Genomic DNA, 26,596 nt, shown 5'->3' with positions numbered 1-26,596 from the left:
TGCTGCTCTGGACCAGGCTTCCGCGAGTCCAGATAAAATCGCACCCTGCCATCCTGGATCCGTCTGCTTTTCTTCAGCCTCTCAGCGCTTCCTACCAGTGGAGGCCAGTTCTTTTATACCGGATTCCCTGAACAGACCCCTCTGTCAGCTGCTCCTCGGGCCTGCCTGACACACAGTTCAGCCCAGCGATCAGCTGCCAACCTGAGATCAGTGCAGATTCCTGTGTGCCCAGCTCTGCAGGTCTGTAACCTGCAACAGGTCTCAGCCAGGGGCAGCTGGGGATGCAGCTCACTTGGCAGACTGCTTGGCAGAATGCATGAGGGTTAGATCCCCGACACTGCAAAAACTGGACAAGATGGTGGGTGCCTGTAATCCCCGGCATCTGAGGGATGGAGACAGAACAATCAGGAATTCAAGATCATCACAGTGAGCAGCTCACAAGCTACACGGTGAGTTCCTGGCTGGCACTGAACATGAGACCCCCATGTCCAAAACAAACAGAACAAAATAGCCAGCCTCAAATCAAGAAGAGTTCTAAGGAGAGGGTGGCCTTTTCCAATAAGCTGTATGGTGCCCAGAACTAACACAAACACTCTCTTGGTTTTTCAGCACAGGGGCTCTTTATGTAGTCCTGGCTGTCCTGGTACTTGCTATGTAGACCAGGCTGGGCTCTAACTCAGAGACACGCTTGCCTCTGTCTGCTGGAATGAGAGCAGGTTACCCAGGCCTGTCTACCCAGGGCTCCTACAAACCAGTACATGGGGGTTTGAGAGCAGATGACAGGAACAGTGGGAGCACAGGCTGCATTCCAGGGAGAGGAAGCATGGAGCCCAAAGGGAGGCACACAAACACAGCCCCCAGGTCTGTGTGTGGACGCGTCCCTTGCTTTGGGAAGGGACTGCTCTCACAGATAAGCTCCTGTGGGACTTCAACTCTGCTGCATGCAGCTCTGCTTCGGGGCAACAAGCAGAGAGCAAAGTCGATGCCCTGGAGTGTCGTGAGCTGAGCCGGAAGCTTGGGACAAGCTGGTTCCTCTCTGTACAATGAGGGCCCAGGCCAGGTCATCTGTTTTCTTGTGTGTGTGTGTGTGTGTGTGTGTGTGTGTGTGTGTGGCTCTCCTGTAGCCCAGGATGGCCTTATGTAGTAAAGGATGATCTGAACTCCTGATCTTTCTGCCGCACTTCCCATGTGCTGGATTGAAGGCACTGACCACCATGCCTGGGTTTATGTGGTGCTGGGGATGGGATTCTGGGCTTTGTGGTAAGCACTCAATTGATGCCCAGCCTTGAGGAGCCAGGGCAGCTGGGCCTCACAGTGCTTCTCCCTAACATCTTGCTATCCTGGGAGCATAAGTCAGACAGTTGTCAACCTGGACTAGGACATATGTCCTCCCTGGGTGAGATGCCCTCCTCCCCTTGTCTGCTCAACCTCAGCACGGAGTTGTGGAACCTCAGTTTAGGGAGATGAATACTCGCTGAATGGACCACACTGAGCTAGGAAGTCAGGGCCCCTGACCATAACTGACTCGGGATCTGCTCTGCCAAACAAGCCCTGCCTGGGTTTATCTGGGTGTTTCATAGCTCAGCATCTGCCCCCTTTTTCAGGGTAGCGCAGCCTGGGCGGAGCAGCTGCTGGGTTCCTGTCCACACAAACAGCCCTTTGCCCTGTCCATGACCTAGCCTCCTGTGGACGCGGAAGACAGTTTGCTTTCCAATGGCCGGTCCTCCTTGGGTCAGGGTGGCTTTTGTCGCTCGCGTCTGGTGTTTCCCAGGTGAGTGAGCCCATGTTCTGCCCTCTAGGCACAACTGAAGGCCTCGAAAAGTGGGTCCTTTCTCTAGGCAAAGGAGTAAGGGAGCTGGAAGATGTCCCCACTTTCCCAGAAGCCTTGCTACCTTGTGTGGTGTGGTGTCTTGGCCCAGCAGAAGCTTGCCAAATGACCTGGACAGCCACGCTGTTCACAGAAGACCGCATCTGAGAGGGCTAGGGACAACAGGATGAGGCCTAGTCAGCAGGACGCTGAGGCACGCACGTGGCCTTTCAGACGACAGTACTGGACTCTGTCAGGATGATTGACCCTATGCCTGTGGGCAGTAAGCAGTGGAGATTCAAGTCCCAAGATGTTATCAAATCCCTGGAATGACACTGTGGCCTTCCAGGGTGGACTAGGTAGTACCAACGAGGGCTTTATTATTTTTATTTAGAGACAGTGTTGCTATACAGTCTGTGATGGCCTTGAACACTGACCGTCCAGCCTCCCAAGGCTGGGGTTACAGAGATGTACCATTATGACCAATACCTTTTTAAGAAAGCTTTGTGCACTGTCTGTCTGTACTCATGTGTAGGCGTGCAGGAGCACACATGTGCAGGTCAGAGGACAACCTCACATGTAGATCCTGGCCACCCACCTCGAGGCAGGGTCTCTCACCTATCACTGGGCATGCCAGGTGGGTGGGTGGGGCTGCGAGCCTTAGGAGATACTGCATGAGTGCTGGGATCACAGACGTGTGCCCATGGCTGGTTTTGTGGGCCCCATGCTTGGGAGGCATTGCCCATGGAGCCACCTCCCAGCCACCAGCGGGAGTCTGGGCTTTATCAACATCTCCACTCCCAACCTCCCGCACCCACACTGACACAAATCCCCAACACGGCACCAGTGCTCCGATTCACTCCATCTGGTTACTATTAACAGTGGCTCTGACTCAACGAGCCAGCCAGGGCCATGCATGCTCAAAAAACAGCTCATAAAACATGAATGTTCTCATCGTTTTATTTGAATGGGTCATGTCTAGAGATCGTGTTCAGTGTACAGACTACTCACAGTTCAGGGTAGTGCTTCTAACACAAGCCATATACAATGGGGATTCACTGAATATAGTGTACCTCGTACAAAAATAAATTACAGTTTCAAAGCTACTGCAGAGCTTACCATGTAGAAAAGTAAACACAAAATAGTTGGTGAGAGTTCTTATAACCATCTACTGTATCCAGATGTGAAAACTAGGAGAGCAAAGGGCTCCATGAAAAGACACACTCACACACACACTCACTCTCTCTCACACAGACTCACACACACACACACACTCACAACATAACACAGACTCTCTCTCACACACACAATATAACACAGACTCTCTCACACACACACACTCACAACATAACACAGACTCTCTCTCACACACACACTCACAACATAACACAGACTCTCTCTCTCACACACACAATATAACACAGACTCTCTCACACACACAACATAACACAGACTCTCTCACACACACACAACATAACACAGACTCTCACACACACACTCACAATATAACAGACTCTCTCACACACACACTCACAACATAACACAGACTCTCTCTCACACACACTCACACTCCCTCACACACACACTCACAACATAACACAGACTCTCTCTCACATACATACACACACACAATACAGACTCTCTCAAACACATACACACTCACAACATAACACAGACTCTCACACACACATATATACAGACACACACAGACTCACACACACACACACTCACACAGACTCTCTCACACACACTTCTCTGATAAGAAGAAATCCTGAGAATTAGCGGGTATCACCCCCTACAATGCAATGAGAGGAAGGACTACAGCCCCACCAGCAAGTCTCCAGCAAGAACTTCTGAACCACAGAGAACTCAGCTCAGGACAAGTTCCCCCAGCGCAAACCGAGCTCCCCGATCCTGGCAGCACAGGGATGTTTCCAGAAAGTCCATCCTGACTGCCCACAAACTCAGGTATTTTTTTTTCAGTAAAAAGTACAAATGATCTATAAACATGAATTCTTTATTACACAGGTGTATCCGAGTTCAGTCAACTCCATGGCCGAGATGGATTAACAGGAACGCACCGAGACTCACGGCTGAGACCTGGTCTCACCTTGCAGCGTCACGGACAAGCAACACTCCACTGCTCTCAGAGCCGGGGAGCAGCACTTGCGGCGGATCCCAACCTTCCTAATGCTGTGACCCTTCCTGTTACAGTGACCCCAGCTACAAAATCATTTAGTTGCTACTTCATAACTGTATGTTTGCTACTGTTATGAATCACAATGTCAGTATCTGATATGTAGGATATCGGATATGTGGCCCCCAAAGGGGTGGTGACCCACAGGTTGAGAAGCACTGGCTTGGAGCTTGGTTATAAACAAGCTTTAGTGGGCACAGCTATGCTCCCGGGCACTGGCCCTGGCGGTGCTGGGCAGCAGCAGCACAGTGGTGAACTGTTTGTGGTCTCCAGCTCTGGATCAGGGGCAGAGTGAGACAAGGGCCTCAGGCCTTGGTCTGCCTGCAGCTCACAGAGATCCACCCGCCTCTGCCTGCTGAGTGCTGGGGTTCCTGCAGGTGCTGCCACTCTCAGTCCAACGTCCTGGTTCTGGTCCCTAGCAACTCAAAACCCAAAACCAACCAACCAAAACCTTGTCAGTACAACATACACTAGGTCTGGCAGTTCATGTCTGAGATTTCTGTACTTGGAAAGTGAGACAGGAGAAGTCCTGTGAGTTTAAGACCACCCTGGGCTACACACCGAGACTCTGTCTCAAAACAGCAGAACAAAGTAAAACAACAAATGAGTAAATGATACTTGCTAAATGAGAAGACAAGGATTTTGTTCCTTAAAACCTTTGCTTAGAAAACAGCCAAGTTGCCGGGTGGCGGTGGAGCATCCCCTTAATCCCAGCATTTGGGAGGCTGAGGCAGGCAGATTTCTGAGTTCCAGACTAGCCTGGTCTATGGAGGGGGTTCAGACAGCCAGAGCTACACAGAGAAACCCTGTCTAAAAAAAAAAAAAAAGCCAAAAAAAAAAAAAGCATAAAGCAAAAAACACCCAAAGCATAAAACAAACAAAAAACTCCAAGTTCTTCATCAGTTGAGCGACTACACAATCTTGCAAACGACAGCAAGACTTCCTGGGGCTCAGTGAAGAGAAGAGAGGTCCAAGTTTTAGCCAGAAATGGGAGGAAGAGCAAGCAGTAGATCCTAGAAAGAGCTCAGAGGTCTCATGAGCAGACACACCCAGGGCGCCTGAGCCTGTGCAAAGGAAGTGCCCACCGTCCGTCAGCAGGACACGGAAAGAACATTTCCACAAGAATTTTTCTCAAAGCAATGTAAGACGCGAAGGAGTCTGCTCCTGGCTCTGTCCAGCAACCTCCTGAGGATCAGGAGAGACAACCGGGAGTGCCGCCCGTGTGGAGAGGGCTGCTGGTCTCCAGATCATTTACATACTCACACGGACAGACAGATTCCTTTCCAGAGCTGAGGTGGAGTCTAGGACTGCTAACTGCAACTTCACATCTTACTGACCCCAGGCTCTTTGTCTGGCTGCTCCCTGGGCACAGAAGGGCGGCTGCCCCTTCCTACCCAGCTGTCACCTCCGCCTCAGTCTACCCATTCTTGACAGCTTCACCTACCACTTCCAGGTGCCCCCGGGTCTGTCGCGATACAACACCCTCTGACAAGTCTGACATGTGTCTGATCTGTCGGGGCAAATGCATCGCTCAAGCGTTAGTTCTAACTTAAGACTCGACACTAGGACAGAGGATTTCTTTTCTCTGGAGATCTAAGTGACCCCTAACAAAGTCCCTAGCAATACTCTGACTGCCAGAATTCAGGTACCTGGAGACACAGATGCTACGGGGTACAGTGCTCGAGCCTACACAGGATGAGACACGTAGGACTTCTAAGCCACCATGCCTTAGCCATTGTGTGGTTAGCAGCACAGCAGACTATGTAGGCCGCCCAGGACCCAGCCCAGTGTCCTGGAGCAAGCCCCGGGTTCTAGGTCCCACACTGTGAGGAATGTCTTAATACTGAGGACTGGAAAAATACTGCCAGGGAAATGCACGAGCCGCCTACTGGCTAAGGGGAGCCAGCCAGCAAAAAGGGCAGTTCTGTCTCCTTTCGCAAAAGTGCTTTCTAACTGTCCAGCTCCCCTCGAAACTGTAAGGCCGAATCCCCAAGCTTCCCAGTTAGACACTAGCATCTGCCTAAACACATAATATGCAATGGGGAAGCCAGGGTAGTCCAGATCACAGCATCTGAACCACAGAGCTGGATGTTCTCTTAGCTGGGAAGAATGAGTGCTCAACCGTACACACATCACATGACAGGCAGAAACCGGATAACATCGGTGCTTGGTGAGAGGGCAACACCAGTGGCTTCCCCAGTCCCCATGGCAGCTGAGGTCCTCATCTTCCAGCCCACACATCTGAGCTACTTTGGTGTCATTCTCTGTGCTGGCTCAGGTCCATATCCATATACTTTCTGTGATGAGCACGTACCACTTCAACATCAGAACTTCTTTGGGTACAGAGAATATGGAATTCTAGAGAACTTTAAAGCGGATACAAAACCCTAATGTAGGCTGCCTTCATTCACTACACTGTGCATAGCTTCCTAGTGGATTCTTCAAGAACCCGGTCCCTCTCGCCACCATTCCCCATCTCTGCTCGGCGTTTCCCTTTTCTTTTCACTCAGCGTACGCGGAAAGGAACTGGAGGCTGTGTCTAAACAGGTCCTGGTTTGGAGGCTGCTGCGCTGACCTTCACAGCTATAAGCCAATTAGGGTTGCATTCCCACTGGCTCAGCACAGACAGCACAGGCCGCAGGTGGAGGACTCAGGGCTCTGACCAGACACCTGCTCCCTCCTCCGCTGCAAAGTTACAGACGGGAGTGATGCGGATCCTTCCTCTAGGAAAGGGGTCTGGGGAGCACAAGGCTGGAGATGATCACTCGGTAGTTCCTAACATCTCTGAATCAAGTTCAGAGCAGTAAGATGGTTACTGCTCAGGCCGCAGAGGGTGGCTGACACAAAGCCTCCATCTCTCAGCGTCCTTAGAGTGCTGCGACTGAGAGCTGGCCTGGGATCCACCTACAGTGCTTCCATCTCTTCCCAAGTTCCCCTTCAGGACGGTGCGGGGAACGCCACTCGCCACTCGTTTCTCCAGCAGGCTTTCGGGTCGTCACAGGAAACGGCAGTGAAAAGGCTCTGGACAGCAAGCCTTGCCACAGGCTGCCATAAACAGCTGGGACCGCTAGGTGGAGCCAAGAGTTTGCCGGGAGCTAATGAATTTTGATGATGGGGGATTGGAAGAGGAGGAGGCTATCTTCAGTTATGTGGGGCAGACTTCCAGTCGGACGGAAAACGTCAATCCAGGGAGAAGCTTTTCTCCAAGTAAAGGACTCGCTGGGCTGGATCCAGGGCTGACAGGACAGCGTGGGGCATTCAAGATCCAGCAGGAGCAGCAGCCCTCAGAGCTCAGTGGTCAGCAAGGACTTCTGCTTCAAGGCTGGGTCTACAGCCAGAGGAGCCGAGCTGCATGGAAGGGACAGACATAGTGAAGGCTCCTGGCTCCCTGACTACAGGCTAAAATATATTTAACCCTTTCTTCACCAGCCAAGCTTATCATGGATAGTAAGAACAGTGCTGTGCTGAGCACAAGAGCAGCACATTTTGCTTCTGTCTGAACTTGGCTGAACTGCAGAGAGGGGACGTTCAGATAGCCCCCAGGACCCATGTTCACATGCCTTGGCTTAGCTTATCCTCTGCAGAGAAGGGATGTTCGGATAGCCCCCAGGACCCATGTTCACATGCTTATCTAGTAAAAGCTATGAGGGTCCTCACCTTGGGGACGCCCAACCCCTACTTCATACTGCACCGTGTCATATGCAGTAACGAGAGCAGGCCACAGTCGTAAGAGTAAAGAAGAAAGGATAAACAACAACAACCTGGTTTTTAAAACAGAGATATCAAGTCTACTAACATTTTCTTCACAAATCCCAGTAATTTTTTTGAAAATTATCAATATGCAAGAAAAAAATACTATGTTAAACAATATTCAAAGACCTATACACTTTCAATCAAATTCAATTAAGACCTTACAAAAACTAACATTGTTATTTAAAATATAATCAACATTTCTTATCATTTCTCTCCTATCAGAGAAAGCTGCAGATGAGTAGTAATTTCCTTACCTGGTCACAGCATCTACCAAGAACGGTGCTGGGGGGGAGATGAGTGAGAATCCGTCTTTAGTACCACACTCTTCGGTCCCGGCCACAGACGGTCCACACCCTGTGAGCCTGTTGGAGACGGCAGCACTCTGAAGTAGGAGACGCACATGTCAACACTGAGGCAACAGCACTCACCCCCCAGCAGCCTCCCATCAGCCTCGATGACCGGGCAGCAAAGAGGAGGGCATGATGCTCCCGGCTGTTTACCCACTGAGCCACCTGGCCAGCCCCCAAGCTGCTTATTTATTTTAATATGTGTACTTGCATTATTTAAATATGTGTACTTTACTTGCATGCATGTCTGTGTACCACACATGTGCCTGGTGTCTGTGGAGTCAGATTCCCTGGAACTGGAGTTACAGATAGTTATGAGCTGCCATGTGGGTGCTGAGAACCAAACCTAAGCCCTCTGCAAAAAAAGTAAGTACTCTTAACCACTAAGTCATCTCTCCAGCCCCTTTCACCTCAGATTTTTATTTATCTGTCTGAATCATTTAGCATTTACAGAAAAATTGAGCCACAAATCTGAAGCTGTTAAATTAACAGAGCTTTGATAATGATCCCAATATTTGTAGGAAAAACAAGAATGTGAGATTCCTTTAAACTTCTGAGACTGTAACCAAAAGAACTGAATAGTATGGACTTACTGGAATAATCCACCGGGGTGTGATCATGGATGACGAAGACACCTAAAACAAATTTCATAGCCACTTACTTTTAGGGAAGACTGACTCATTTTCAAAATTACACTCACAATATTTTCGACTGTGAGATGCACTGCAGGGGATGCAGTTTCCATGGAGACTCCCGAGCTGATGTAACTTTCAGGCCCCGGCTTAGTACTTTGAGAATCTTTGAGAATCTCCATAACAGGAAAGATTATAAGTTAAGAATACTACTGTTACTGTTAATTCATTTATTACATTTATTTTTTAAAGACAGGGTTTCTTTGTGTAGTCTTAGTTGTCCTGGAACGGGCTCTGTAGACCAGGCTGGCACTGAACTCAGAGATCTCCCTGCCTCTGCCTCCTGAGTGCTGGGATTAAAGGCGTGCACTACCACTAACCTGGCTCATTTATTATTCTTAAAAATCTTTTAAATTATATTTATTTATTTGTGTGTGCACTACCACTAACCTGGTTCATTTATTATTCTTAAAAATCTTTTAAATTATATTTATTTGTGTGTGTGTGTGTGTGTGAGTGTGCACACACAAACACACACACACATACACACACACACAGAATAGTAGCTGCCAGCAGACACTGGGGCATTAGAAGGATATCTGGTCTCCACTCTTGCTGACTTCCAGGTACTGGAGTTAGGTTAGCACAGGAGCACCTGAACATGGCTCAAGTGTAAATGAGTGGAGGATTAAGACGGTGTTGTGGTGTGGGAAGTCCTTCTGTATATGTGTTGCTTTTATTGGTTAATGAATAAAGAAGCTGCTTTGGTCTGTGGTAGGGCAGAATAGAGCTAGGTGGGAAAACTAAACTGAATACTGGGAGAAAGAAGGCAGAGTCAGTGAGAAGCCATGTAGCCACCAGAGGAGAAAGACAGGAGCTGCCAGCCAGAACCTTGCCTGTAGGTGATGAGCCTCATGGTAAAATATAAAATAATAGAAATGGGTTAATTTAAGGTGTAAGAGCTAGCCAATAAAAAGCCAAAGCTAATAGGTCAAGCAGTGTTGTAATTAATATAGTTTCTAAGTGGTTATTTCAGGTCTGGGTGGCTTGGAAACAAACAAAACAGCGCTCGAGGCACAAGGTCTAGAGATTAGTAGCATCACTATCAAGACCCTAACAGTTCTAACCTACGCTTACCCCGGTCCAGAGATCTAGGTGCACAACTGTTCACCAAGGGGATGGTGATGTTTGCTGAGGCTTAGTCTGATTTTACTGACTTTGTAACTGGAGACAGGAGTAGAATAATCAGGAATATACAAAGAGCAGCAGGGAGAAGATGACAATCCTTTAAGTTTGATTACATCTGGGACGGCTGTGACTGCTCCACTTAGCATGTCAGTCACTCATACGGAGAGTGAGCCCATTGTTTGTTTTATATTATCGATATTTTAATTTCGGTTATATTTTCACACCGGTGCTTAAGACCATGCAGTGACCAAATTTAATCACTATGTTTTTTAAACAAACAAGCAAGCAAGCAAGCAAACAAACAAACCTGTTAAGGCCAGTTGAGGGTCTGGTCCTCAGAGGTCACGGGCTTTGGGAGGAGGAAGCGGCATTTCAATTGTATTTTAATAAATAAAGGCTGCCTGAAGATCTCAGAGTGAAACAGTAAACTGGTCTGTAAATTATGGAAAGACAGGAGGAGACTCTGGCTTCTTGAGATAGGTCAAGGGCCTTGCTAGACCGGCTTTGCTTAGAAGCATGGAGGCTATTTCTACTCTGTATAGAATGAATAGTCTACCCAGTGGGGTGGACAAATTCAAACTGATGTCTAAACTACAGCACTTGAAGTGAGTATGGAAGAGAACCAGCTAAAGCAGGAAAACACTGATGTAGATGGGTCTTTTGTCTATGTGTTAATTTCATTGGTTAATAAAGAAACTGCCTTGGCTTTTGATAAGGCAGAAAATTAGGTGGGTGGAGTAGACAGAACAGAATGCTGGGAAGAAGGGAAGTGAGGTCAGATGCCATGGAACCAGCTGCCAGGTTAGATATGCTGAATCTTTCCCTGTAAGCCACCACCTTGTAGTGCTTTAATAGAAATAGAAATGGGTTAATCAAGATGTGAGAGTTAGCCAGTAAGAGGCTAGAGCTAATGGGCCAAGCAGTGTTCAAAAGAATACAGTTTCCGTGTTATTATTTCGGGGCATAAGCTAGCCAGGCGGCCGGGAGCCGGGCGGCAGGAATGGAGCCCGCCACTCATCTCTACAAAACACTACCAGAGGTTCTTTACACAAGAGGAACCCTAAATGGTATCAAAATACTGGGGGTGATAGCCAATTTAACTCATATAATTGAAACTGAGACAAACTCATTATACAAAATTAGAAAGTCAGACAAGGGTAAGTGAGATAGCTCACGGCATAAAGGCACTCTCTCATGGGCCTGACCACCTGCAGTGGACACCTGGAACACACATGATCTAAGGGAAGATGAACTCCAGCAAGCTGTTCTCTGACCTCACCTCACAGTGGTGCTGCATGAGCACCCACAATACACGAACACACAATACATAAACAAATGCCAAAAAATGTAAAAGTCAGACAATTCAGCGTGGTGGAGACTCACACCTGTAATAATCGCAACACTAGGAGGTGAAATGCAACTAGTTCCTAGGTTACTCCTAGGTAAGCCTAGGCTACGCTACAGGGATTGAACCCAGGGCAAACACTGCATTGACTCTATCCTGATCCCTGGAAAGGCCCAAGATCAGGAGCTGTAATCTAGACAAAACATTAAATAAGAACCTTACTCTCAAGGCAAGCTTGAGTGTATTGCTGACCTAAGTCAGCATCTATTTTGGTCTGTTTAATTAATTTATTTATGTGCGTGTCCCAGTGACTTTTTGTATTCATGTGTGCAGAAGCCTGGAGTCTAGGAGCAAGTAGTAGATCCTCCTGCCTCTGTGTGGGCCACTCTGCCACACTATGGTTGTGGTTTTGGGTAGCTCACCTACCCACCAGACAAAGAACACTGTAAGTGTTGTCAATTATGCTCTTAGAGCTGGGCGGTGGTGGCACACGCCTTTAATCCCAGCACTCGGGAGGCAGAGGCAGGCGGATCTCTGTGAGTTCGAGACCAGCCTGGTCTACAAGAGCTAGTTCCAGGACAGGCTCCAAAACCACTGAGAAACCCTGTCTCAAAAAATAAAAAAAACAAAACAAAAACAAACAAACAAACAAAAAAAAAACAATTATGCTCTTAGGAATTATGTCTCTCTGGGCTTCAGGTTATTTTTGGCATTAATTTTGGAGGCTATCTCTTGTCTCTTTCAAGATTTATTATGGTTCAAGATCAGATTTGGGATTATTTCCTCTCCTTTGGTAACGTCTTATTTATTGATATAAGCTGGTAGTCTATATCACCAAATATCACATGGGAGCATGTTTAGAAATGCAAATTCTGGGGTCTTCCCAAGATATACCTATATATAATTTGAAACTGAGATGAGGCCCAACAATCTGTTCAGTACAGCTTCTGGAATTCTGACACACACACACACACTCACACTCAAGTTTGTCCACTAATGATCTACACAACCAACAGAAAGGGCCATCTGTGCCCTGACTCCTGAGAGGCACCTGATCCCACAAGCAGCTCTTGCTTACAGTAGCTAGCACTGAAGTAGTTCTGTGTGTCTTTACACTTCAGTGCAGCCGAGGAAATGAACTGTGCCTTATCTGCTCATGGCAATGGTATTGAGGACGCTGCCTTCCAGGTTAGACAGGGCTGAGATTTTCAATACTGCTCATTGTGCCCCCACCTTTTTGTAAAAAAATAAAATAAATAAACATGTCCTTATAGTTTTAATATATGTTTTAGACAGGCTTTTGCTATAGCCCTGGCTAGCCTGGAACTTGCTCTGTGGATCAGCTGGCCTTGGATTTGCAGCAACTTTCCTCAATGCTGGGGTTACAGGCATAAACCACCAAGCCCAGATTATTATCTTCACTCTTGAATTTTTTTTTTTAATTTTTATTTTATGTGTCTGAGTGCTTTGCCTATATGCATATGAGGGCATTACAAGTGTTCAGTGAATGCTGAGATCAGAAAAGGGCAATGGATCCTTGGGAACCTGAGTTAACTGGTGTTGTGAGCCACTCCATGGGTGCTAGGAACAGAACCCAGGTCCTCTGCAAGAGCAGTAAGAGCTCTCGACCACAGAGCTCCTTGTCTTAACTCTGCAGGCTGGTGCAGGCCCCAGGTTTTCTCTCATGTTATTTAATGAGGCGTTGAATTGTGAACGGGCTCATGGTGACATGTGCTCTCCACAGGGTGAAATGCAATTCAAAGCAGAACCTGAGGACAGCAAGGCAAAGCTAAAGAAGCAAATCCAAGCTCTTTGTGCTTGTGTGGGTGTGCACACACCCCACTGCACACGTGCAGGTCTTAGGTGCTAGTCTGTCTGTCTGAGGGTTTCCTGTGCTTCGCTGTGAACATCTGGCTACCAGGTCTGAGAGTTTCTGGAAATTCTATTTCTGTCTTGTTTCATGTGCACTACTGTGTCCAGCGTTATCTGAGTTTTGGGGATTCCAATTGAGGTTCTCATGATTGTGCAGCAAGTGTTTTACCCAGTGAGCCATTTTCTCAGTCCCATAACTCTTATTAAATGAAAAGTTTTACTAAATTATTAAATTAGAAAAAAAACGAAACCTTCAGGAACATTTTCAAAACAAGTCTGCCTTGCTGTTTTGAGGAATATTTACCTGAGGTGTGACTGTGTGGTCCATCAAATTCTCAGTTAGAGAAAGAAGTAAGGCATCCAATTCATCTGTCGCATCCTGCAGAAGCAAGGCAAGAATCCATGAACAATCCGGCATTGCACCACACTTTCTCACAGTCTCCAAATTTCTAACAGTGACTTGGGCCTAGCTAGTGTGGACCTTCTAAGCAGAAAAGGACATTTGGAAATGAGCTACCAACGATTCACTTTGAGGAGGAGAATCTATACTATAATCAGAACCAGGAAAAGAAGTGCTCTGTAAATACTCACGTAGCTACTCCATTTACATAGAAAAACCTGGAAGAATTAAGTCGGCAACTGGTTTGTGGCTGGCTAACAGGTTTGGATAGGACAGTCATGGTGTCCCAGCTGAATTCTTCGACGATGAGAAGGGAAAGAACATTCGAGTGGTGGCGGTGTTCAATATGGAAGGGCAGATAGCCAATGCCCACACAGTAGTAGAATGTGATCATGAAGGAAGGTTAAGTGTTCCAACGGCAGGACTGGTTGGCAAGAGAGAGCTCAAGGAAGCTATACTTTTGGTATGGTTTGGGGCATCTACTAAACAAACTGGTGTTTACCAAAGTGCTATTTGTTCAATTCTAGATGAAGCTATTGGCTATAACTGCACAATCTTTGCATAAATGAAACAATTTTTTAAGTTGATAAAAAGTATAAATATATGTATTTGGTTTTGGTTTAATATTAAAAAATCTTAACAGATATGGCCAAACTGGAAGGCCCAGCTCACTGTGGGTGATGCCAACCCTGGCTGGTGGTCCTGGGTTCTATAAGAAAGCCGTGAGGAGCAAGTCAGTAAGCAGCACTCCTCCATGGCTTCTGCGTCAGTTCCTGCCCCAACTGCCCTCAGTGATGGATTATGATGTGGAAATGTAAGCTCCCCAAGGTGCTTTTGATCATACTGTTTAATCACAGCAATATAAACCCAGACTAAAATAAGCCCTAACTGAAATATACTATACATAAATATTAACTATGTACTATCTTTGCATACTAGGATTAAGGGTGATTTATAGTTTTCCCTTTTGTGAAGTATCTGGTAAATTTCTACAACTAATATACGTTATGCAACAAAAATGGCGAAATTGCTTGTGTTAAATTAGAAAGTCTGGGTTTCTGTGAGTTCTGCACTGGTTAGGGTGCAGACACATAAGAGTGGAACTGGACTGAGCTGGTGGTCCTGTAATACAACCAGTGAGACGCGCCTGTTGTTAGCCACATTTTATAATCAGTTCCTGTTATTCTTTTGGTCTCTGGTCCCTTTAAGGGACAAGCCACGCCCACTCCCAGCGACCTCTGACCCCTGCCCCCCCCTTGGCGTGCTTGCATGTGTCTGTCTCTGTCTCTCTCTCTCCTCTAGCAATAAAGGTTCAGTTCTGATTCATACTATGTGTCTGTCACATGCCCCCACCCACGTGCCTGCTCGCCGTTGGAACTCACTGCCGCTTGGGTGCCGGGCTCCGGAGCTGGGGCCCAGCACCTGCTCGCCCTGCTGGGGATCTGCCTGGGGATCTGCCTGGGGATCTGCCGGGGCTAGCGGCTGCTCTGCGAGCCCGCCTGAGGCACACCAGGATATTTTAAAATCATAAAAGTTCCTATTACTTGCCATATGCTGTTTGAGACATTAGAAATACAGCAATGAACAGAACAGGTTACCCAGGAATGTTGGTGCACTGCTGTGATCCTAGCCTGGGCAAAGGGAAGCAGAGGACTGAGCACCAAGGCCAACCTGGCCTACACAGCAAGGTTGTGATTCAACAAAACAAAACAGGAATCAGCCCACTCACACAGCTTATGTTTTCCTAGGAAAATCATACAGTGAATTTCAGCAAAATCACAGGTGTGCTGGACAGTGTCTAACGTGTCCGCTTGAAGAGAACAGTGTGTCTTAGAGACGCCAAGTGAAGGCACAGCCAACACCCAAGACTGTCTCAAAATAAAGCCCTCAGCAGCGCAGACACTGGAGAGAAGAGTCTAGTAACTCTTCGGGAGTAGCCAGGGCAGCCCCAGGGTCTTCCCTAGGGAGAAGGCTCAACTGCTCCTCCCACCTCAAGCCCCAGGGCCACTGAGAAATGGCTAGATGTCCCTGGTCACATGAGAGGTTAAACTCACTACTGTCTCTTGAAAATGAAAAGCAATCTTCTTACCTTGAGTGCAGACCCACTGTCTGCAGCTGTGGCATGCGTCGGAGTGGGAGAGTCTCTGCACGGGGACACATCCTCATTTACAGTGCTGGGAAGAAACAGAATCAGATCAGGGAGGATGTGTGCACAGCTGGCACTGCTGGAGAATCCTTGGGGGGGGGGGGGTTAATAAGGCCATGGAGAGGAATAAGACAGGGCAGTCGGAGGAAAACCTTCAGAGTCCTTTGCTGCTAGATCCAAACAGCTCACTAGCTTGCTTCCAGCCCCAAACCACACTAAATGAGGAAACATTTGTCTTTAGTACACAAACACACGCACACCAATTCATAGTATCTCAAACTACTAAGGGTTGTCAGTGTAGTTTAGAACCTTCAGAAAATTCAGAATGATACACTTTAGAAAAGGATAGTTGCCGGGCGGTGGTGGCGCACGCCTTTAATCCCAGCACTCGGGAGGCAGAGGCAGGCGGATCTCTGTGAGTTCGAGACCAGCCTGGTCTACAGAGCTAGTTCCAGGACAGGCTCCAAAAAACCACAGAGAAACCCTGTCTCGAAAAACCAAAAAAATAAAAAAAAAAAAAATAAAAAAAAAAGAAAAGGATAGTTATAGCTTCAAATCCAGAGAAATTCTGTAAAAAAAATGGGAAGTGAGGAAGTTCTACAGACTGACTTTATTCCCCTTCTTTTTCTGTTATCGTTTTTCAGACAGGGTCTTACCACTTTCTCTGGCTGTCTAGAACTCACTATGTAGACCAGCTAGCCTTGAACTAACAGTTTTTGCCTCCCAAGTGCTGAGACTAAAGATGTAAAATACATGAATGAAAAAGCTAAGTTGATCACAAATCTGATACATAGCCAAGACAGAGGAGCAGAGTGAGGAACCAGGGGAACCATAGTGAGGGTACAAGCTGGAGAGCTGTCGCATAAGGGAGAAGCAACATCCAGGATGCTCCAGATACCGTAACAGACAAGAGGATGCTGAAATATCTGTACTCTGCAGACCTAGCAGTGGTGATATTTTGTTTGTGTTTTAGCAAATATAGCTTGCCTGAAGATCAGAGCGCAGAGCTACTAGAGGCCAGGCAGTGGTGGCACACACCTTTAATCGGAACTCAGAAAAAAGAGGCAGACAGATCTCTGTTACTTCAAGGCCACCTTGGGCTACGTGAAATTGATCCAGTCTAAAAGAGAAACAGCTCACACAAAGGTGATCCCAACACTGGGATGACACGCCTTTGTCCCAGCACTAGGGAGGGGGAGACAGGTGATATAAAGTAGGAGGAAGCAGGAGCTCAGTGCAGCCGGAGGACACAGTCTGAGGATGCAGGCTGAAGTGCACTGAGGACAGAGGGCCCTTTTGGTCTGAGCAGAGGTAAAGGGTCATCCTAGTGGCTGGCTGCACTGCTTCTCTGAGCTCTCAGATATCAGTGGGTGAAAACTGAGAGATCAGAGAAGCAGTGTTTCTCAGACTCTCCAGGAAGGCGACCCGCGGAGCTCGCAGTGCTGCCCACTGGGAAGCAGAGGAGAGGTCTCCCAGCCACCAGCACATGTGCCAGCCTAGCCCTCAGCTAAGCAGTCCATAACTGATGCGTGAGGAAGACTGCTGCAAAGTAAGAATGGACAGCTGTGGTGGACTCGCAGGATGGCAGTAAGTGAAGAAACAAAAGTTCAGAAATAGAGAAACACAAAACTGAATGACACATGTATTTTATCTTACTGGTGCAAAGCCTAAAAACCATGCACACCAATATACGGTTGGTAATAACCTGTACATAATAGAAGTACTACAGAACCCATGTAAAATGATGGGTGTGGTCATACAAGTTCCTGTACCTCTAACACTGTAGGTGGCAGAGACAGGAGGATCACTTGGGTTTGATGGTGTTAGTACAGCACCAGACTCTGACAGCCTGTCTCCTGGGGAGCAGAAAGTGCTAGAGCAGGACACTGCACCACAGCCTCTTGCAGGCTGAATTACAGGCTTGCTCTCATTCTGCTTTAATCTGCCCATGAATTTCCTAGAAAATGATGCAAGGAACATGTGCACTTTGTCTAACTCAGAACTCACAGAACACTGAATTGAACAAAAAGATGTCCCTAGGAAATGCTGTAAGCCACCTGCTGCTCAGGGCAAACAAATAAAAACCCAACAAAACAACCAAAAAAAAAAAAACTAACAAAAACAAACAAACAAATAAGCCACCACCCAAACATCAACAAAACCAATACAATGGAAACACAAGGGTTGAGAGACAAAGTCACAGAGCAAGAAATTTTGGGATGAAAAAGCCCCTAAACTGTTGGGAACCCACATGAAATGGAGGCATTTAGAAAACGATGCATGCGCCAAGGGAGGACCTACGTCTCCTGCTAAGAGCAGACTGGAGCTCGGTCCAGAGCACATGAGGCAGCACCACCACCAAGCCCGGCCCTGCAGTCGTCTACGTTCTGCAAACCATCCTAACACACTGCCAACAGGAAAGACTTTTCGAGAGCATTTTCCTCTATTAAAAAATTTTATTATTGCCGGGCGGTGGTGGCGCACGCCTTTAATCCCAGCACTCAGGAGGCAGAGGCAGGCGGATCTCTGTGAGTTCGAGGCCAACCTGGTCTAGAAGAGCTAGTTCGAGGACAGGAACCAAAAAAAGCTATGGAGAAACCCTGTCTCGAAAAATCAAAAAAAAAAAAAAATATTATTGCCAGGTGGTGGTGGCATGCATCTTTAATCCCAGCACTTGGGAGGAAAAGATAGGCGGATCTCTGTGAGTTCAAGGTCAGCCTGGCCTTGAAAAACAAAGAAACAAAACAAAAAAAACCCCTGAAACATTTTATTATATTAGTTTACATTTTTTAACCTATGTATCTGTATAGGTACTATGGTGCCAAGGCGCAGGTGCGTGTGTGTGGAGGGCAGAGGACCATCTGTGGGAGTCAGTTCTCTCCTTCTACCACATGGGCCCAGAAATTAAACTCAGGTTGTCAGTCTTGGCAACAAGCGCCTCTGCCCACTGAGTCATCTCCCTGGCCCCTAAAGATTTACTAATTTTTATTTTATGTGTATTAGTATTTTGCCTGTATATATGTACAAACATCATCTATGTGTCTGATGCTCACACAGGCCAGAAGAGAGTGCTGGGTCTCTTGAAAGTACAGTTTTTGGTTCTGGTCATATGACATCTCTGTCAAATCACTACTGAGTTCTACACTAGGGCAGCAGGCATCAGAGGCTGCAGCTCATAAAGGAGTCTCCAAATGTCACTTTGAACAGGCTCCAGCTATCATATAATCACACAGCAAGCACAACCAAGAAAGCCTAAGGGAGAGAAGACTCTGCTGCTGAGAATTACATCATCAAGGTCAAAATGTCCACGTTTCAAATTCACCAGAGTGTGGCTCATCCACAAGGAAGACTGGAGCAGATGCTCCCCCCAGAAAGCACAGACAACTGCACTTATTGGGCAAAGGGTGCAACTGGGTCAAATCCCTCAAAAAGCAAGAACTACAGGAGATTAGGACACCAACAACAGGCAGAGGAAGGGCTATATGGATGATTTACAGCTAGAAAGTAGGACTTTTTAACGAAAAATCTGCCAAAGGATTTCAACAGCAGATTTAGTAAGGTTCGCAGAAGAATCAGTGAGCTTAAAGAGATCTTAAGGAGCTGTTGGCCAGGACTATCTCGCCAGAGGCTAGGAGAGATCCTCATCTGGTCTTACAAAGGTCCTTTTCTACATGAACTTTCTCAGTTTTGATGACAAAGGGCTCAGCCCAGCTTACAAGCGTTTGACATCTCTGCGAAGAAACACACTCTTTCCCCTGGTGAGATGGAGAGATCCCATGTCCCTCCAACAGCAGCCACCAGCCCCCCTGCTAACCCTTGGGAGAGAATAGGCTTGTGTTTTTCCTCAGACTGCCATGACGCCAATATGGGTTCTGGTAAGAGATGTGCACCTGACCATGGATCAGCCTGCTTCCATCACAGAGAATAATAACCCAGGATAGGTAATGTATATACTCCCCATTCTTGTTCTCATTGCCCCCCCCCAGCAAGATGATTTATTTAGGGAAGAAGTTACAGCCTTTGACTATTCATTTTTTGAAAAGGTTTAGCATAATATAAAAAGACTATTTGATCCCTCCTGGATGTTCACATATGCATTGTTAATCCTTATTCTCTTTAAATATCTCCTGTAGCAGATCTGACATCAGCAGACAGCAACTAAGGTGACTCTTGAGGTGTTAATGGCTCCTAGGCACCCTTTTTGTAGTCCTCTGCAGGAGGTTATGAACGCCAGGTTATCTGTAATTCAAAAAGCTACTGCCTAGTCCCCCACCCTGGCAGGTCTCCAGGAATGAATGCTCTTTGAGGGCTGGCAGTCAATGACAGGTAAGAGCTTGTTCAGCAGGCCAACCTAAGACAGGCACAGTCCAGTTGCTGAGCCCTCCTCAGGTGGGGTCAACAAGGCCTGAGCAAAGAACTCTGGCTCCCACTGAACACCCATGTAACAAATAAAAGGGTGGAGATGTCGGAAGTTAAGGCCTACGGGGCTGAGAGGGGCCAAGCTGGAACCTCAGAGGTCCTGATCGTGCCTAGCCAGTGAGAGGCAACTACACGATGTCACGGATTAGAGTGCCTGGGAACTGGGAGAGTTATACAAGTTTTCCCCAGAGTTAAATAAATGACTCTACTCTAGCCTTCTACCTGCCTCCCGATGTCTGAGACATTAACAGTGTACCTTCTCACCCCCTCCCCCCAGGAAGACGTTAGGGTCCAGCAACACCCCTACTTCCCACAGCCCCGCTCAGCCATTTCTCCTAGCTCATCTCTATTTCTCTCCACCAATCACTGACAGGCAGAACTTTCTACCAGGGAACTGAGAGGTACCGCAGAGGGCAACAGCAAACAAAGAATGGATCACTTACCCAAAGACAAGACCAGATATCAAAACTACGAACATCACAATCATAATTCAGATGCCTAGACCTCAATGCAAAACAAACATGAACAGCCAAGACAATAAGCCTCCCCCAAAACCTAGTGACTTTACCCCCTGAAAAATGCAATATAGCTGAAGCACAGACAAGGACTTCATAATAGCAAGTATGACAATGTTCAAGGACCTTAAAGAAAATGTGAATAAATCTATTAAGTCCATGAAAACACAAAGAAACAGAGTAACAAAATGAAGAAAACAGTTCAAGACATGAAAGTAGAAATAGAATCACTAAAGAAAAACCAAACTGAAAAAAAGTTGGAAATGAAAAATTTAGGATGGCAAACAAAAACTTCAGAGACAAGCCTTACTAACAAAGTATGAGACATGGGAAGGAGAGTCTCAGGTGTTGAAGGCAAGGTAGAAGAAATGGATAACTTAATAAAAGAAAAAGTTAAAAACAAAACCAAAACCCAGGCACAAAACATCCAGGAAAACTGAGACAGTATGAAAATCTACAAATAAGAGGGATAGCGGTAGGTGGGGGGGGGGGAATGGCCCCAACCTAAAAAAGAAAGTGCCTATCAAGGTATATGAGACATAAAGAACACCAAATAAACAAGGCCAGGAAGGATATTCCAATGGTACAAAATTGCCAGAATATTAAACACATAGAACTAAGAAAGTATATAAAAAGCTGCAGGGAAAAAGACCAAGTAACATATAAAGGCAGACCCATTAGAATAACACCCACTTCTCAATGGAAAATTTGAAAGTCAGAGGGTCTAGATGAACATTCTACAAACTCTAAGAGGCCACACACGCCAGTTCAGACTATTATATCCAGCAAAACTATCAATTGCAAGTGACTGGGAAAGAAAAACATTCCACAATAAAAGCAAATTTAAGCAATATTTAGCTAAAAATCAAGCTCTATGGAAGGCACTAGAAGGAAACATTCAGTCTGAAGAGGTTAACCTCACCCAAGAAGACACAAGGAATAAATAATCCCAGAATAATACATCAAAATAAGTGGGAAATCTACACCATGAACAAAATAACAGGAATTAATAAACATTGCTCATTTATAACTCTCAATATTAATAGTCTCAATTCCCAAGTAAAATGACACTAACAGATTGGGCTAGAAAATAGGATCAAAGAAATACACATACCATCAAGTACAGATAGCACTTTAAGGTAAAAGGATGAAAAAAGGCATTCCAAGAAAATGGCCTAAGAAGTAAGTAGGTGGCTGGGCGATGGTGGCGCACACCTTTAATCCCAGCATTCAGGAGGCAGAGGCAGGCGGATCTCTGTGAGTTCGAGAACAGCCTGGTCTACAGAGTTAGTTCCAGGACAGGCTCCAAAGCCACAGAGAAACCCTGTCTCGAAAAACCCTAGTCATTTTAATATCTGACAAAATAGACTTCATACCAAAACCAACCAGAAGAGATAGAGAAGGACACTACATAGCCATCAAAGGAAAAATTCACCAAGAGGATATTGCTGCTCTAAACACTGGTACACCAAACACAGCGACACCCAAGTTCATAAAAGAAACACTACTACACACTGACACCCATACAGTGACAGTGGGTGACTTCAATCCTCCATTCCTATCAGTAGACAGGTCAAACAGACAAAAGACTAAACAGAGGGGGCTGGAGAGATGGCTCAGCAGTTAAGAGCATTGCCTGCTCTTCCAAAGGTCCTGAGTTCAATTCCCAGCAACCACATGGTGGCTCACAACCATCTGTAAAGAGGTCTGGTGCCCTCTTCTGGCCTGCAGGAATACATGTAGACAAAATATTGTATACATAATAAATAAATAAATGTATACACACACACACAAGACTAAACAGAGAAATGCTGGAGTTAAATAACAACAAAATTCAAATGGACCTTGCAGATATTTACAGAACATTTCACTAAACAAAAGACTACACCTTCTTCTCAACAGCTCATGAACCTTTCTCCAGAACTGACCACATACTTGGACAAAAAGCAAGTCTTAACAAGCAGAAGAAAACTGAAACCCTTTGCATCCTATCTGACAACCACAGATTATAGCTGGGTATCAACAACAGAAAACAGGAAGTGTATAAACTCATGGAAACTGAACTCACGATCGAATGAAAAACGGGTTAAGACAGAAATCAACTTTTAGAATGGAATGAAAATGAAAACATAACATATCCAAACGGATCGGACACAATAAAGGGAGTTTTAAGGCAAGTCCACAGCATTAAGTGCCTACATACAAAAACTGGTGAGATCTTATATAATAACTTAATGGCATACTTGAAAGTTCTAGAACAAAAAGAACAAATAACACCCCCAACGAGTAGACACAGTGGGCAAGTGTGGCGAACTATCGCCGCCATTACAAGATGGCGCCGAGAGCCTGATGAACAAGTGTGTTTTGGCGTGTTAGACCAACGTCTTTACCGCCTGATCTTGCTCCTGATCTGCCCAGCAACAGCTGCTTCCAATCCCATGCGGCCACGTCTCTTTCGTTCTGAACACGCCCATTCTCCCTGTATATATTCAGCCGCTTTCCGCCATCCGGGGCCCCCTACTTCCACCAGTCAACTGTAACCGAGTGCACTTCAATAAAGCGCGATAGAGAAGGATCCTGTGTCGGTGGTCTTCAATTCATCGCTGGTCGAGTCTTGGCGGGCCACAGCTGGTGCCGAAACCCGGGAACTTCGGCGGACACCGTAGGGGGCCGAAGAGGATTCAGAACTCTACACGCGAAGTGGTCGACGTCGGTAAAGTATCCTCAGGTATGTCGAGCTTGCTGGTGGCGGGGGGTTGAGCCTGTGTGGTTTGGCATCGCTGCAGTAGTCTTTGGGTTGGTAATTTTTTTCTGCTGCCTGTGCTTGCGGTGTGATCGTCCCGGAGAGGAGTGCCTCTGCTGCGTGTCAAACTGAAAGTAAAATCCGGGGTAGACAACTCGGTATTTCAGTCCCATCGTAAGACTCTCGTAAAGAAGGAAGGTGATGGGCTCGGACAGCAGCAAGGGTCGGGCGCCTGACTTTGTCAGCCCAATACAAGCTTTATTGAAAGAACGGGGATTGAAGGTCTCTGATGGCACTATTAGAACCATATTAAAAGACATTGACCAACAGGCGCCGTGGTTCGTAGTGTCAGGGGACTTAAATATCCCTTGTTGGGAGAAACTGGGGAAGGACCTCGACAAGGCAGAGGAAAGACATCAACTTAGAGCAGGTACGATCCCGCTCTGGAAATTAATTCGTGCTTGTTTAAAAGAAGGCAAGCATATGGAGCATGTGAAAAGAGGGCGATGCGCGTTGACAGAGCATCAGGATAGCCTCTCAGAGTTAAGCTCAATGAAGGGAGATGAGGATAGCAAAAGAAATGGATCCACACTGGGAGAGAAGGAGAAACCCAGTAAGAAAAAAAGGGACCCCGATCATGGGATAGAGAAAAAAGGAAATCCCGATCAGGGAGCAAAAGGGGAGGAGGGTGAGAGACCCGTGCCAAGTGCACCCCTCTACCCACCCCTCGATGAATTTTTAGATGAATTTGCCACCATGAACTTACATGAGGATGAAGGACTAGAGGGAGATGAGGAACTAACTGAGTGGGAGGAGGAGGAGCTGGAGGAAGAGGCAGCTAGATATGAGGAGGGCCGATATGAACCACAGCCTAGCTATGCTCCACCGCCATACCCAGGTCGGAACAAGCGTGGTACGGCAGGGGGAGCTCATAGACTCTCTCGAAATACTCTTCGATATCTAGCCGAACTTACCCCAATCCCGTCTATGGCGTTTCCTGTTTTTGAGGATCAGGACCAGCGGAGGTATCATGAACCAATTCCATATAAACAGCTGAAAGACTTAGTCGAGGCCTCCCGGACTTGGGGACCCAACGCACAGTATACCATAACCTTATTGGACAGGATATTGAATTCAGCATTAACACCCAATGATTGGTGGGAGATAGCGCGAGCTTGCTTGACCACCGGGCAATACCTAGATTATAGATCTGTGGTGACAGAGGCAGCCCATGCGCAGGCTAGAGTCAACGCTCAAGCACAAAATACAGCGCCATGGAATGCTGACATGCTTCTGGGTCAAGGCCAATGGGCCGTGAACCAGACAGCTTATCCAGTTCAGGTTTATCAACAAATCCATGATATTTATAAAAGGGCATGGAAAATGATCCCAAAAAGAGGAGAAGTGTCAGGAAATCTGACTAAGATAATACAAGGCCCAAATGAGCCATTCTCAGATTTTGTAGCTAGAATGGTGGAAGCAGCGGGAAAAATTTTTGGTGACGCCCAGGAAGCCATGCCGCTGGTGCAGCAGTTAGTGTATGAACAATGTACAAAAGATTGCCAAAGGGCCATTACTCCCTGGAAGGGAAAAGGGCTAGATGCCTGGCTAAAGGCCTGTCGTGAGATTGGAGGCCCATTGACAAACGAAGGGCTAGCCCGTGCCATGATAGCTGCCACAAAACAAAAGAGCCGCCAGAATGGCTGTTTTGCCTGTGGTAGGCAGGGACATTTGAAACGTGATTGTCCAAACAAAGGGAGCTCAAGCAATGGCCCACCGGCGGGCAGACAACCGGGCACCTGTCCTAGGTGTAAGAAAGGGAAACACTGGGCCAATGAATGCAGGTCAACAAAAGATATTAATGGTCAACCCATAAACAACCCATATGTTCCCAGGTCAAAAAACATGCAGAGGGGCCCTCGACCCCAGGGCCCCAAAATCTATGGGGCAATACAGGAGGGGAACATGGATCCTCCCAAATTGCCCGACGAGCCACATCAGGCTCCGCAGGGATGGACCTCCGTGCCACCTCCGGGTTGGTTTTAACTCAAAGTATGGGAGTACAAGCGATCCCCACTGACATGAAGGGACCGCTTCCAAAAGATTCAGTGGGAATTGTTATCGGTAGATCCTCTAGTACAATGAGAGGGCTGCTGGTACTCCCAGGAGTTATTGACCCAGATTATCAAGGGACCATTAAGATCATGTGTCACTCTCCTTTTGGAATTGTTTCTATAGCTCCGGGAGATCGAATAGCTCAGATGATAGTCGTGCCATCCATGCATGAGCGCTTTCCGGCCCATACCGCGGAGAGAGGAGACAGAGGGTTCGGGTCTTCCGGGGTAGATATGGCCTGCCTTTCCTTGGAGTTGAACCATCGGCCGATGTGTACATTAAAAATAGAAGGGAAGTCCTTTACAGGGCTGATAGATACAGGGGCAGATAGGAGCGTTATGAGCCGTCAGTTTTGGCCTAAGAGCTGGCCATTGCAAAAGGCTTCACAAACACTCCAAGGGCTAGGATATCAGAACACACCTGACATGAGTGCGAAGAGCTTAAAATGGAATGTGGATGGCCAAGAAGGATTTTTTCAACCTTTCGTACTAGATCTGCCATTAAATTTGTGGGGAAGAGATGTACAAAAGCAACTAAAACTTATGTTAACCAATGAGGGAAGTTACTCAAGTACTAGCCAAGAACTTATGAGTAAGCAGGGATATATGCCCGGAGCAGGTTTAGGCTGTAATTTACAAGGTAGGCCTGAGCCTATTATCCCAGAGGGAAAACATGATAGAAAGGGTTTGGGTTTTTCTTAGGGGCCACTGAAGATTATATAAAAATTCCATGGAAGACTGATAAGCCCGTATGGATACCCCAGTGGCCCCTCTCTCAGAAAAAACTCCATGCGGCATGGCAGTTGGTGAGAGAACAATTACAACTAGGACATATAGAACCGTCCACGTCGCCATGGAATGCTCCCATATTTGTTATAAAGAAGAAATCAGGAAAATGGCGCTTATTGCATGATTTGAGAGCCATTAATGCACAAATGTCCTTAATGGGCCCGATTCAAAGAGGCCTTCCTGTGCTTTCAGCTTTACCTAAAGGATGGCACGTATATGCCATCGATATTGTTGATTGTTTTTTCTCCATCCCCTTGCATCCAGCTGATAAAGAGCACTTTGCCTTTACTATTCCTTCATTAAATCATGAGGAACCCGACAAACGATAC

The 26,596-nt window shown here is 46.6% G+C and overlaps 1 protein-coding gene across 2 annotated transcripts in view; it reads right to left on the bottom strand.

Annotated features, from left to right (window-relative positions):
• Nucleotides 1-2,765: 2,765 nt before the first annotated feature.
• Nucleotides 2,766-26,596, bottom strand: part of Epb41l5 (erythrocyte membrane protein band 4.1 like 5) — a 120,667-nt gene continuing 96,836 nt past the window's right edge. For both annotated transcript variants that reach the window (XM_057769477.1, XM_057769478.1), the window contains exons 21-25: nt 15,631-15,715; nt 13,446-13,520; nt 8,698-8,739; nt 8,012-8,139; nt 2,766-7,352 (exon numbers count right to left, since the gene is read on the bottom strand). In XM_057769477.1, coding sequence (XP_057625460.1) covers nt 7,289-7,352; nt 8,012-8,139; nt 8,698-8,739; nt 13,446-13,520; nt 15,631-15,715 — 394 coding nt within the window. In that variant the 3' untranslated portion in view covers nt 2,766-7,288. The remainder of the gene's footprint in view (nt 7,353-8,011; nt 8,140-8,697; nt 8,740-13,445; nt 13,521-15,630; nt 15,716-26,596) is intronic.

The sequence above is a fragment of the Chionomys nivalis genome, chromosome 5 (assembly GCF_950005125.1).
Source record: "Chionomys nivalis chromosome 5, mChiNiv1.1, whole genome shotgun sequence".
NCBI lineage: Eukaryota > Metazoa > Chordata > Mammalia > Rodentia > Cricetidae > Chionomys > Chionomys nivalis.
The sequence above is the reverse complement of the archived record's forward strand: the minus strand, read 5'-3'. Positions and strand labels throughout refer to the sequence as shown.